At 42.1% G+C, this 14,463-nt stretch overlaps 1 protein-coding gene across 4 annotated transcripts in view; it reads right to left on the bottom strand.

Moving 5' to 3' along the window:
• Nucleotides 1–2,101: 2,101 nt before the first annotated feature.
• LOC146651204 (protein TANC1-like) overlaps nucleotides 2,102–14,463 on the bottom strand; it is a 116,830-nt gene continuing 104,468 nt past the window's right edge. For all 4 annotated transcript variants that reach the window (XM_085383438.1, XM_085383435.1, XM_085383436.1 and 1 more), the window contains 9 exons: nucleotides 14,266–14,344; nucleotides 9,177–9,310; nucleotides 8,870–8,993; nucleotides 8,592–8,767; nucleotides 8,253–8,385; nucleotides 7,312–7,403; nucleotides 6,690–6,836; nucleotides 5,131–5,231; nucleotides 2,102–5,041 (listed from right to left, as the gene is read on the bottom strand). In XM_085383438.1, the coding sequence (XP_085239564.1) occupies nucleotides 3,451–5,041; nucleotides 5,131–5,231; nucleotides 6,690–6,836; nucleotides 7,312–7,403; nucleotides 8,253–8,385; nucleotides 8,592–8,767; nucleotides 8,870–8,993; nucleotides 9,177–9,310; nucleotides 14,266–14,344 (2,577 nt within the window). In that variant the 3' untranslated portion in view covers nucleotides 2,102–3,450. The remainder of the gene's footprint in view (nucleotides 5,042–5,130; nucleotides 5,232–6,689; nucleotides 6,837–7,311; nucleotides 7,404–8,252; nucleotides 8,386–8,591; nucleotides 8,768–8,869; nucleotides 8,994–9,176; nucleotides 9,311–14,265; nucleotides 14,345–14,463) is intronic.

The following is a 14,463-nucleotide window of genomic DNA, read 5'->3' on the forward strand; positions in this document are numbered from 1 at the left end:
GGCTGATGCTAGAACTTTAGATTTACTGCATTTATCTGTGCAACTGGCATCACGTGTTTTTGACTGTGACTTGAGTTAGCATTATCAAAAATCGGTCATTATTTGGCTAATATTCAGCAACCTTTATATAATCTTACTCCAGTTATTAATTACTTACTAAGTACTATAGTGTGACATTTTAAAACCTACTGTAGCTTTACTCTGTTACTAACAGCTTGCAGTGGTTTATTCTAGCTCAGTAATTCTGGAAGATGCCATGTAAAACTGAATGCTGTTGTTTAAAAATCATCGTTGGGTCATAATGAAACTCCCACGAGGGTAAACCAATAGCTCACCCCCCACTAACCAACCATAGAGTTAGCTTCTTGGTTTCAGTGGTGAAGATCGTGCATCTTAAACATGCAATAGTTGCAATGCCCAATTTTCAGGTATCGGTATTTTACTTGACTAGTTCTTTTTCTGGCATCTTTTCACATTTACTCCCTACATTTTCTTTTTAAAGGTAAAGATTGCTCAGTGGTATCTGATAAACTGGAAATTTAAAGCTTACATGCAAGTACTCAGTAATCAAATATTATTTTTAACACTACTATCTGTACAGAATGTCTGTACTTTTACAAGCTTAGGTCACCACAGGGAAAACGGCCACCGGAGGCCGTGGCATGACTAAAATGTATTGCAATTGTGTGCAACAAACTTAAACTCTTTTGAGTTTGAAATGGTTGTTTGGATTCAGGAGCCAGGTCTACACCCACTTGCAGTCAGTTGATGTCCTCAAAGTGATTTCAAGAAGGTGATAAAACGGCCATCGAAAGTTAGTAGCACCCTGTTGTCAGTTTGCAACGTAGTAGGACCAAGTTGGCATTTGTGTGCGATAGGTTTGTGATCAGAGTGATCACAAGTGTGATACATCAGCAAAAATGATCAATCTTTTGCCTTCTACATGGACAAGAAACTCATATGAACGGTTTAAATTCAGAGTCCAACCAGAACCTAATTGAGTTAAAACAGGAATTCCTGCACAAATATTGACTTAGCTGTTTCAGGATGGTGATTTACTGCAAAATGACACTCACCTTGCTATTACATAGGAAAATAACCAGATTACAAGCAACTGAGTGTTGGCAATCTGTCAGCGTTTATAAATTAGACTGCAGTTATTTGCAAACTTTTGCCAGTCTGTCTGAAGCGATTGCAATCAGTCTGAGTCAGACCATAATTGTTTGGAGATAATTGGTCTTCCACCAGGAAACCTGTGCGATCGCCTTGGTCACTCAAGTTAAGCATGCAACGCTCTCAATCTCTGAGCGACCGGCTGGTTGCCAGTTGCTTGCAATCGGCACAATTTAAGACCATCACTGGGAAACCGGCAATTGTTTTCTAGTTAGGTTCCCACCCTGTCTTTTAAAAATTCTTTTTTGTTCTAACATTACATACACCAGTCCTACGCACGCATCTATGACACACTTGATGGACACTGACACATTACAGGTAAAGCTAAGCTAATCCTAGCTCCATGTAAATACATTGCATTTCAGAGATATTTCACTAAATTTACTCCACATATAAAAAGAAATACTTTGAAAGGAATATATGAATGTTCAATTACTATTTGTGTACAATAGCTTCCAATTAGAGCACTGCTAAAATCTTACATGCTGCAATAAAAGAATGCACGAAGAAGAAACTTACCGTCCTGAAGAATCTGTTTTGCAACCGTTTTCTATACCTTATCTTTAAATTCAGTGTCCTCATTCAACACCGTACACTGGCTTATTTCCCGTGTGCAGCTTCAGTTTTTGATTAGGCTGATAAAGTGTGGAGCTTCTAAAGCAAATACAGCAGAAATTCAGAAGAGGAAAAATCTTCAGCTTCTATGGAAATAGTCTCACTGGCTGTAGTAGCTTTTAATTCTTTGGCTAATGTATGTGGAAAATGGCGTGTATAGTGCAACCAGGACAAGTTGAGCTATGTTAATCTGCTGAACTGCTTTCAACTGTGACCACATGGTAGAGTTATGTTTACACTCCTGTAGATCTTTATGACCGATGCTTCACCAAATCAGCCCAAAGGATAAAAGTGAACAGAGCAATTTTGTTTCCTCAGTGGGTCTTTATTTCTCTCTCCCATGGTAGCTATGGCAAAAACGTTCAATTACAGTATGTGATCACAGCTAATAAAGCTCACAATACTGAAAACATGGCAACAATTGCATTTAATGTACATAATAAAATAGAACTGATGGCACTGAGTCCCCAAACCATTTTTCTGCTTTTATAGACTTTTTTCCACTCTGTAATATAAACTGCAATTGAAGCATGCACTTAAATTTCAACACTGAGAATCATAAAATGTCTTAGTAGCTGTGCAAAAATAACTATATAAAATATATTGCTTTTACAATTAACCAAGCCATTGGCGCTGTAAATAAATTAAACTAGACAGCAACAACAAGCAGATACAGAAAGGAATTCAATTCAGTGTTAATGGTGATTTTATATAATGTACAAACATATTTAACAAATGCTTTTTTGTTTTTTGTTTTAGAACCTTTAACACCATTTGAACAACATTGTGCCTAAAACTCGAGATACACAAGTCGGAACTTGTCAATACACTTAACATGGACCTTCACTGAAAAGAAGGAAAAGTACATATTTATATAATATACACAACATGAGGATCTATAACGTCCTTCGTAAAACACAGGAATGCCCGTCCCTTAAACCCTCTGAACGTTTCACCGGGGACTACGTCTTCCTTCACATCCATTTATTTTGTGCACACTTTGCTCTTTTGCAAATTTAAACAGATGAATGAGAGGCTTCGGTGTCTGATTTTCAATGAAATTACAAAGAACTCAGCAAATGTGTTTGCACTTTGTCATTTTTGGGCTACTGAGTGTAAAATGACAATTTGATTCAAATTGAATTAAAAGCAATTGCAGCAAAGTGTGCAGAAAACAAAGGGTTCTCAATCATTTTTAAAGAGACCGTATTTCTTTGCTCTCAGCACCATGGACGTAAATGAATTACTCTGTAATAACATTAAGCTGTAACTGAATATGTTGTTTAAGCACTTGCTAACTGTGTAAAGTGCTCATTGCCACCGTTTTGTTGATCAGGACTGTAGAGTACATGTCTGGATACTTCCTTCAGTGCTTTGTCTCCAGCCTGGCTGAACGACGACGGACATGTCATGTAACAAAAGCTGACAGCCAGAAGCGGCAGATTGGGACGAGTAAAAATTTGGAGCCTTCTGCACGCTGCTTGGTGCCTGAATTCCCGGGAAAACAAACAGCTTGCAAACTGTACTCCTTATAAGACTTAACGTCAGACTGCACTCTGGGGTTGGTTAAAAAATATGAAACAAGTCCCTCTCACTTTAGATTTTTCCTTGTGTCTGTGCGCGTGTGCGTTAAGGATTGTAAGAGAGATAAAAGACGCTTGTCTACACATTCGACTCTATAAATGATCGCTTTGGTTTCATTGAAGCTACGTGAATGGCAGGATTATCTCGAGCTAGGCCAGGCTGCTTAGGCTTACTGTCCATTAACGTGTGTGGCATAGCCAGTGCTGGCTTGGACTCTTTGTAACAGTTGGCAGCTTGGCAGAACTTCTCTGCAAATTCCTTGGCATGCATGCCATTTTGTAAGCTACTCATCGCCATACCACCCTGAGGTGGTGGAGGTTTGTGCTGCTCCTGGTATGAGCTCGCCGTTTTGCCGTCGACAGATTGCAGGCCCATTGTCGACATGTTGTGACACACGAGGCCGTCGGAGGAGTGGTTCAGCCAGCTGCGACCGATAGACTGCAGGCTCGGGTGACTCTGCAAGCCGTGGTGCTGCTGCTGTTGAATCTGCTGCTGCTGCTGTTGCTGAAAACGGGCTGTCTTGTCGGTTATGCCCATGAAGGGCCTGGGTTTGTACTCGGCTGCGGCGCTGCCCTGTTGGCTGTGCTTTGTTTTGTCAGTGATCTTGGTGCGAACGTCAGGACCTAGCTTGCCGCTGTCTGACAGGCTGCTGCTTGATGCCAGGCTGCTGGTGGAACTAGACACACGCATGCTGCTGCTGCCACCGCCTCCCTGAGATCCCGCTGCAGCGCACATCCCTTCCTTTCCAGACTCTGAGTGATTCCCCTGGAATCCAGGACCAGAGCAGGCCAAGCCATCCAAGGACGATGCGGAGTGGGCAGACAGCCTGTCTTGGCCCAGACCTTTAGAGTTGCTGCAGGATGAGTAAGAGGCTTGAGAGGAGTGGAGACTCTCACTTTCACAACTGTGACCTATGGAAGAGGAGGCAGCTGCCAGCAACATGCGGTTCCCATACATGGGCTCGTCAGCTGGGGTGGGCAGAGGGCCGATGTCGATACCTGGGCCCGGCTTCAGCATGCTGGACATGTGTCGGCTGGGTAACGGACTGGAGGGAGCGTACTGAGATTTGGCCCCTGCCGAGCGACCCCCCACGGCTCCTCCCCCGGTCTGCATGGAACTCATGTGCTGATTGGTCTTGACAATTTGGGCTTGCTTGGTTGGCTGCAGGACCAGCCCCTGTTGAGGCAGGGCATCCCGGTGCTCACGAGGGTACCTGTGAGGAGGAAGCCTGCTGGGGCCTGGGGGTGAGCTGGGGCTCAGACTCTGATTCTGGTGTCCCACACTGATGCTGGCAGCCGCTGACTCAGAGGGTAAGACTTTGTTAAAAGAGTAACTGCTCTGGGACCAGCAGGCTTCACCTGTCCTGTCATGCTGCATGGCATCCTCCTCCTCTTCCTCCTCTTCAAGAATATCTCTTTGGCCTTCTACACTCCTAGCAAGGCTGTGCTCTGAGGGGTCGTCCTGCCCTTCGTCTTGCTCCTGGTCAGACTCGTGGCCTCCTGATGCCTGGCTGGATGCAGCTGCAGCCCCACCGAGGCCTCCTTTGGTCTGAGTTCGCTGCATCTGTTTACATTCGTCCTCCACTCGAGCCAGCAGACGGCGGATTTCCCGGTTATTGGGACACAGCTTGGCTGCTTCATGTAAGTCAGCTAAGGCTGCTGTAAACTGCCTGCGAATGGAGAGAGGCATTGTAACCCGAGGCATAAATAAAATAAAAACATCAACACAACGCTGGTCTGGAGTTACTGAACCGCTTACCTGCTGCTTCTTTTAGCTCTGGCACGGGCATAGTAGGCCTCATAGGATTTGGGTTTCAGCTCCAGCGCTTTTGTTGCAAACTCCTCAGCCATCCCAAAATCCTACAGCCGAGGCAAAAAAACAAAACGGATAAATGATTTTGAACCAGTTGTTATTCTCTTCTTGCTATAGTGATAATGGAAACCAGTATACACTACTTAGTTCCTGTCACAGAGTAGAACATCTGTGACTTACTTCATTTTATGTCACAGTTTTCTTGCTTTGAGTGCATTTTTTCCCCTTTTTGTCTGTTTTGTATCACACACAATATGACGGCTGACTGCGATCCACGCAACATCTCTCTCACACTTTATACTCCCCATGTGAAGTGATAAAATGCCTGGCAGGCACCCCAGGTAGTTAGTTTATTGTAGAAAACACACAACCTTGTGCCGCCTGTTTCCCTCATATCTTCTTGCTTGCGGCATGTAATTGCACAAACAGCTGGCTCACTACAAACGTCTTCCTGCTAGACTTGGGCTTTGGACTGTAAACAAAACTAAATCTGCAGAAACTATTATCTGGGGGGAAAATAACCCAAAACCTTTCATATGTTCACATTTTCATGCTTTCTTTGGTGTCATTTTCAAAATGCACATCCCAGCTTAAATATTACTCCATCATTCTGTAAAACATGAGTGAGCGGAGAAGCTGACATTAGAACTGTCTGGGTCTGAGTCACCTACAGAGCACATCTGCACCCTTCTCCCACCCCTACCACCCATGTTACCAGCTAAACACTAACAAGCCTTCTTGTGTCTGCACATACTCAAACCACAGCAGAGTCACAGATTTCCTCCTTTCCTTTCTATACAGTAATATATGCATACAATACTGTGCAAAGGTCTTGAGTGGGGCCTTATTATTATTTTTTTTAATAGTTTAATAGAGAAATGTGCACATTGATTGAAACATGTGCAACTACACAAGGAAACAAGCATTGAAGTCAACATTTGGTGTGACCACCTTTATTCTTCGACACAGCCTGAACTTTCTTAGGTTCAAGTTGTGTTGAAGAATGCAGTTTCCAGGCTTCTTGAAGATCATTCAAAGCTCTTCTTTGCATGTTGGTTGACTTTTGGTCCATTCTCTGTCAAGATGATCCCACGCTGCTTCAGTCTTGTTGAGGTCTGGGCTCTGTGGAGGCCAGTCCATGACTGATTGAGTTCCACTGGGTGTTTCTTTTTCTGTCCAGGCATGCTTTTACTGCACTAGTAAGTTGTTTGGGATCATTGTCATGCTAAAAAAAATCAGGGTGCTGCCATGGTTTACATGGTGGATGAAAACTTGTTGTGACAAGAAAATACTGACTGAAATCCAGCCCTAAACCACGACCCAGCTTTCACTGTGTTTTACAAATATCCTGACCTCCCACAGATATCTTTACATTGATTTGAGCCCAAAATTGAAATATCGATTAAGGGTTCACGACATTTGCACAGTATATCAATAACAATATTATTACACATTCATAAATAAATATGAATGAAGAAGAAATCAAAGTCTCTTGAGAGACGTACATTGGTTTTCCTGCGACAGCGGGAGAGATTGAGGTACAGGGAGACCCTCAGGTCTTTAAATGCCTTCAGTTCATCACCGAAGCCTTCTCTGGGAAACTTCCTCAGGGCGTACTGGTACCTCTGGGCTGCCTCTTTCATCTTCCCTTTCTGCAGGACACATGAAGGGCAAACACGTGGTGAGGAAGAGGAGAGAACCAAAGGAAAAGCGGAATAATGTAGGGGAGAGAAGCAGGCCAAGGCATCCACCAGATACTCCCACAATAGCTGTTCTCTGGCTCAAGTCCTCCCTTCTCATCAATCACACATACAACAAACAGACAAGCTCAGATAAGACGCGCACACACACACACACACTAACAAGTTACACATGACAGGTTTGTCCTTTCTGCTGCAAACTCAATCTGTTAAATGTCAGACATCGATCACGGCACCTTTGTTGAGTGCTATGAAACATGCACATCGATTCATTGTCTACATTTATCTAAGCAAGAAAAAACCATCCTTCTCCACTCCTTTTTATAAAAAAGATTGGAGGAGCCATGTCTGTGTTTTTTTTAAGCATTTCATTAAAACAGGAAAATCATCTTTACTGTCGAGAGGAATCAGTTTCTATTTCAGATACCTTGTAAAGCAGGTTTCCTTCCTCCATCAGCTTCTGAAGGAGGATGATGAGGATGTCAGGCTTTGAAGTAGCCATGGCCCAAGCAGCGTTCCCTGCGGAAGCAGAAGGCAATTCATGGTGCCGTTTTCAGCTTGAACAGACGGACATCGTATTCTCTTTAATTTGGTACAAGGTAAAGTTACCTAAAGATTGTACCTGATCGATCATAAGGAGACGTTCTGTAGCCTTAAGTTTATTGAGGCCAGTTAACAGTTAGGAGGAAGAGAAGAGAGGTCATGCGACAGGAAGGGTTGTTATTTGAAGCGAAAGCAAATTGTGTTACAAAGTGCAGTGTGACAATATACAATTATGGCTCACTTAAGTTGAAATGATGTCACATTTTCATCAGTAAATGCACGCTGACTGCGCCGAGGAAAATTTAAAGGTTCAGCTCTATTTTTTTTCTCCAAGACAGCAGAGTGCGCTGAAGATAAGCTGCAGAAATGTAGCTTTATGAATGTCATTTGGGTGATAAGTCACATTCTTAAATTAGCCAAGCAGCTCATCAGGGAGAAATGGGACCGACATACTCTTTATAGTTAGGGTACACACACGCACGCACGCCCACAGTGAGTGAAAAGCAGGAATGGAAACAGTTTTCCCACGACATTCCACAAATTTTGTCTGATTGTATTTAGTACCATGAGATACAGAAGAGGGCAGAAACAAACCCGACATAGAAACGTAACAAAATACTGTCTTTCTGTGTTTACTGAGATGTGACAGTACTCTGCGGGCACTTTGTAGAAACCACAGGCGTAAAGCTGTCCAAAGAGGGTTGTACAAACTGGTACTGGTTTCCCTCACTCACTAGTCTCAATTTGACATGTTGGTAATAAATATACGAAATACAGCTTTAAGCAGTTTCACCCTTAGTCAAGGCATTTTTTAAGAGTTCTTACCCAGCTTTGCTCCTTTCTTTAATAGAGTCACCACCACTGACGTGTTCCTACAACCTATGGCCCGGTCCAGAGGCCTCATCCCACTGTGGTCCACATGCTCTATCACTGCTCCTCTTTCCACCAAATACTGGACCTATAGGAGGCCACAGATGGTTAAGAAAACATGAACAATGCATCCGCAGTCAAGAGTGCAGCTAACTCACAACAGTATGTGTTCAATAACCTTAGTGGAATGTTAATTAAGGCTAAATAAAGATTGGGACGTGTGGTGTTTTTGTGTCTCTAAGGATATTGGAGGGGGTGTGTGTGTTTCAGCAAATTTAAAACAATTTCACTCACAATCTCTGCGTCTCCATAGAAGGCAGCGAGGTCCAGTGGAGTTCGTCCGTTTTTGTCCGTGTGGTCGATGACCGCACCCTTCTCTACCAAAAACTGCACCACATTCTTATGTCCTTTTAAACATGCCCAGCTCAGGGGCGTCAGTCCCTCCTTGTCCATCGACGTTAAAGATGCACCTTTAAGACCAATGGAAAAAACAAACAAACAGTTGTTTCATATGAACACACTGTTGACTACAACTAGCTAACTGGCATATGATGCTTTGGTGCACCGCTCACCTTTAGAAAGCAGAAACTCCACAGTACTCAGGTGACCCTCACAAGCGGCCACCATGAGCAGGGTCCTGCCCTGCTTGTCACTGATGTTAATGTCAGCACCATTCTGTAGCAGCAGCTCTGCAATCTAACACACAGGCGAATAAGGTTCAGCTATACAGAGCTCACGCGCAGCGTTATTTAAGAAAGCAGGAGACTGTGAGGGCAGGACACATAATGCAATCAAATGCCACACGTTTGGAGAAAGATGCCACTGTGTAACTGTAGTTGGAAGCAGTGTTGTTATTTGTAACCACTCAGAAACTCTCACCTGCCAGTGTCCTTGTCTGACCGCGCAGAAGAGAGGAGACACCCCCCGCCTGTTGACCTGCTGCACCACCGCCCCCTGCTCCAACAGAAAGCTGCATACCTCCATCTTGCCACGACCGGCTGCAGCCGTCAAGGCTAAAGTGAGGAAAGGGGACACAGGCACTTCTTCAGACACATTTACTTATTAATATATCGTAAAAGAAACACTTTGAAAGCGAACAAAATGTGTCCAGTACACAGTGTTGTTTGCTGCTAATAAAGAGGCATCCAATGTCTTTAGTACCCTTGAAGTACTGTGTACGGCTCAGAAACAGTGACTCCAGAATCTCTGGAAAAATAAGGAGTGTAAGCTGCAGCGTGCTACTAATTGACTTTAAATCAGATAATTATGTTTATGCTTATTAAACTCATTAAATTCCTGCCTCAAGTTCCCCCGGCCTTGGACAAAGAGATGAGAATTCAGTCATTTCATGCATCAGCAGACAAACATTAGACAAGAAAAATCCAGCAACTGTGTTAAATGCCCGTTCTTGTTTACGTTTTGTATCTTCCTCAAACCGAGATTAACTGGAATTAGCCAATTAATTTTAAAGAAAAGGAACTCAAACGCTGTATTAATTGATGCTTGTAAAGAAAAGAGATTCTTCAAGTGTTGGATGCTTACAGTTCGTCAGCAGATGGACTGGTCTTAAATGAGTGCTGGTTATCCAAACAAAGAGGGATCCAACGTTAAGAATCGGAGCAGCTTTGCTCTCACAAAGATTTAAGGTGCCGCTAAGCCTTCTTGTCTCTCTGACATCATCCATCTGGATGAACAGTCATCAGAGCCAACCAATCCCAGCCTCCATCTGCTCAAAATATGGATATCCTCTCACACGGCACAGAGCAGAACAATGACTCTAAGGAACTAAACTTAGGCTGTGCTTGTTCTCAAGGGAGCGGCGTTAGCCAGAGTGGGGATGGTAGTGGCCTACAATGAACATATAATCAGCAGCTCAAGAGCTGCACTCTTCATGTTTTTACACGTTATTCTTAGAAGTTCTTCATCCTCAGAGACCTTTCCATATATTGATGAGGGTATTTATTCGAACCTTCAAAGTAAGAGCTTCTACAGAAGATTATCAACATTCCTACTCACAGAATAAGGAGCTCCTTTTCTAACTTTTATTGTTTTAGAGCGACTTGCAAAGATATCCTTCCTTATCTTGTGTTTTGAAAGCTATTCATCTCAGCTCTCCTGCATTTCACCTCTCCTCTTCCTATCCGTGCAGACCACCTACAAGCCACCTCAAAGCGTCTTTAAATCACTTTGATAGACTAGGTAAACGTATAATAGCCCTATTCTGCAACCAGGCTGGCAGAGCTCAAGACACACCAACAACAGAGAGGTCGTGACCTGACATTTTAAGCAAAGCTTTGCAGATAAAAAAAAAAAAAAGAAAAAAGCTGGAACTCTTTTTTTTTTAAATTTTTTCTCAAAACAATGCCAAATGCCTTTCTAACCACAGTAAGGAATATTTCAGTTTGTCCATGCTTGTGCCTGTAATAGTTTCAGAACAAGAACTGTTCAGAGTTTCATTAAAAAAACCTGACAGACTGTCAATTTAAGAAAAAAACACGGTTGCAGGAAAATGATGAAAGACAATCCAGACAATGGTTTTGAACAATTATCACTTGGTTTTGCCTGTTCAACAGCTTGTTGAAGGCAGCTGCAACTCAAATAACCACCCCTTAAAACCAAGGTATGCAGAAGAGCATCTTTAAACACACACACACACCGTGTCAAACCTTGAAGCAGATGGGCTACAGCAGCAGAAAACCACACTATGTGCCAGCTAAGAACAGGAAACAGAGGTTCAAGATTCTCACTAAAATTGGTTCTGCTGCAACGTTCAGACGACAGGGTCACAATTTGGCATAAACAACAAGAATGCATCCATTCTTGTATCAACAGTTTAAGCTGCTGGTGGTGTAATGGTGAGACCCAACCCACCGTACATGAGTAACGACACGGCAAACATGAGTATTACTGCTGACCATCCCTTTATGATCACACTGCTTCCAGCAGGATGACATGCTGTGTCACAAAGCTCAATTATTTTCAAATTCTTGAACATGAAAATGAATTCACTTTACTCAAATGATTACAATTTCTTCATGAAGACCGAGCTTGAAAGTGTAGCTTAATTCCCGGCTGTATTTCTTTAAGTAAACCAAACTTCCTGATTCTTGGATAACTGATATTGTCCTTGTCGCTTTGCCCCTTCAACATCTTCCCTCTGGGGTCAAGAATCCTGCTGTTTGATCATAGCTTTGCAATTCAGGGACTAAGACCACAAAATACTAAAGCTTGTGCTAGACAAAAAAGTATTTAAATAAAGTCGACATAGGGACAACATCATGGTGGATGAAAGGATCTTGCAAGATTTTCACCCAAGGAACTGGGGGTTCACTTCCCAAATAAACGGTAGTATCTACTTCATTTGCAATTATAGAAAAAAAGACCAAAATATGTAACAAAAATTGCTTTTATGCAAAATAACAATGCTGTGGCTCTTTGCCACAAGCCAGTCATGCTTACAACAACTAGAATGACTCTTTGCAGGTAAATTGCCTTTCTTTGCATAACAGGGAGGTTTATTGCATCCTAAGAGGGGACTTTAAAAGATAGAGTTTGCACAGATGTACAATCAAATCTTCTTCTATTTAAACACAAGAGACAGCAGGTCTATTTGCAGTGAGATGTAATACTCCGATGAATTTTAAACACGCTATAACATTTCACACATCGTTATGAGAGGAGCGTTTCTGAGGCAACGACAAAAGGCTGGTTTTCAAGGGGATATTTCTGAATTTTCTTTTTCGCTTTCCATCTTCTCTGCATCACAGCACAACAATTGGATTAATAAACCTGCAGCTGAATAGCAGCAAAGGGATTTCAAATATTGCTTCATCGCTAATAATTTCTGGTGTTTGTATCTAGTCATTTCTAGACAGTGCAGCCACTCCACCACTAAATATTCAATTTATGTCTGCAGCAAAATTCCAGCTTTTTTTATTCATTTTTTCCCCCCCAAGCATGACTGAGTGCAGACAAATCTACATTGTGGTCATAACTGTGTTTACTGTTGTTTACAGATTTAATCCCCTTGAATACAGATGAGCCAGGATCACAGTTTTAATGAGTGCCAGGTGGGTGCAAAAATATGTTAATTCAAGGTCATGTCAAGGGGTTAAGACTCACTGTGTTTCAGGTCAGCGGAGCCACAGCTCTGACTACTGCCACCTGTGACCCACTATGTTATTACTTTAGAAGGAAGAGGTGAGGTGATAGCAATGATTAAACATCCACTTTGTTAAAAAGAGCTGAAAGTCAAATACTGGAAAGCCACGTGTACTATTGGATTTTACTTTGCTCCAAGCAGATCTAATCTATATTTCAGAGGGAAAGATCTTTGTCCCAGGCCAGCACTGCAAAATCATCTGAAGCAGTCATTTAACAGAGAACAAGCAGCAGTTAGCCACACTTTGGACAACCTCTCCACTAAGAAGCTGACCTACATTCTTAAAGCAGCCAACTTTGAATGCTAAATCCTGCTGGGTTAGAGTTGAGAGACACACAAAGAGAATTCTTCTTTATACATATTCTACTATGACTGCAGCGACAACTAATACTGTTGTCTAATGCTATCTGGACACTTGACTCTCAGGGCAGATGTTCATAATGATGATGACAAAAATGTGGCCAATGTTTTAACACAACCTGCACTAATGATTGTGAGGAATATTGAAGCTCTAACACCACATGTGTCTCATTCTTACATAATGCATCACAAGTATTACTAGGATCAATGAAAAATAAAGCATAGCTGTGCTTTTTAACCATCTGTATTGAACATCTGGATCTCTGCACTGTGACATAAAATAGAAATCTTATGTAGTACATAAAATTTTTCCCTTTCTCCATCACAGATTATAGACATTCGAAAAACGTCAAACACTTAAAAACTGAAGACAATCTTTTTCGTCTCGTATTTTAAAAATGGCGTCAGGTGGTTGCTGTCAGTGCCTCTGTCAGTGCGCCCCAGGGTGGCTGTGGCTACAATGTAGCTTGCCATCACCAGTGTGTGAATGTGTGGATGACTGGATATGTAAAGCGCTTTGGGGTCCTTAAGGACTAGTAAAGCGCTATATAAATACAGGCCATTTACCATGCTGTGCACGTGATGAAATTGTATGTTTAATGATTTTTTTCCCTGCCATTATTCAGATTGAAGACTCGTGGAACACAAGTAATAACATGATTAAGTACTCACTCTAATGCGATTACTGAGTTCAGCAAAAGTAATGAGTTACCGTTAAAATACTGCATTAAAGACAAAGTAGTAATGCTTTAATGGCTAAAAATTATGATGCATGAACGCTTCCCGGCCAATGCAGCCTTGCAGTCTGCTGTATCATTTCTGTCAGACAACCTTCAAGTAACCCGTCTTAAATCTGACAGCCACCTTCTGCTTTTCCGACTTCATGCCGTTTCCTGCAGCACCACATGGCTTTTTGCTTTGACTCCTCAATCACTTTCAAATGAAAACAAACTGTCCCACAGAGGGAAGGACAAACTTTTAAAAAGTCCAAAATAATCCTTTCAGGAAAAACAAAACAGGAACTACTACTCATTCTAAATCTGAGTGGGACTAGCAGCGTATAAAACCAACTGTGGAGTCGACGCTGTTGTTTTAACATAAAGCACCGAGGGAATACTGTTCCTAAAATTCAGTGGGACAATTTTTCTAAAAAAAAAAAAAAGGAAAATACTGTGTGGACTGAATTCCAAGCAGAAAGCTACACGACAAGAGTAAGTAATGCTTTTACCAGAAAGTACAGCACAGGAGGACTTACAACAGCCATTAAAATGCACCCACATTTGGGTTGAGCGACCTCTGCATCAAACAGAGAGCATTACTGTGGAGAGCACAGATACAGGACTTTCCACTGCAGCATTCAATTACAGCAGTGTGGTTCAGAATGCAAAAACAGCTGGTGATAGTACAAAAGAGCCGTGTAATGCAAAAAGATTGATGAGAACATACCTGTCTCTCCCCACAGTGTGTCATGACTATCAATTTGCACAGCGTGCTCATTATTCAACGCCAGCAAGCCTCTCACAACCTGCCAAAAAAGAAACTTAGATTAATGACATGCTGTTTCAGCAGAAAAAAAAAAAAATCAAATAAACCTTTGAGAGGTTACAGTATACAAAATGCTAATCTTAAAAAACATTAACAAAA

The sequence above is a fragment of the Rhamphochromis longiceps genome, linkage group LG16 (genome assembly GCF_057381845.1).
Source record: "Rhamphochromis longiceps isolate RC_006_pf linkage group LG16, R_longiceps_female_GT1.1, whole genome shotgun sequence".
Lineage (NCBI taxonomy): Eukaryota > Metazoa > Chordata > Actinopteri > Cichliformes > Cichlidae > Rhamphochromis > Rhamphochromis longiceps.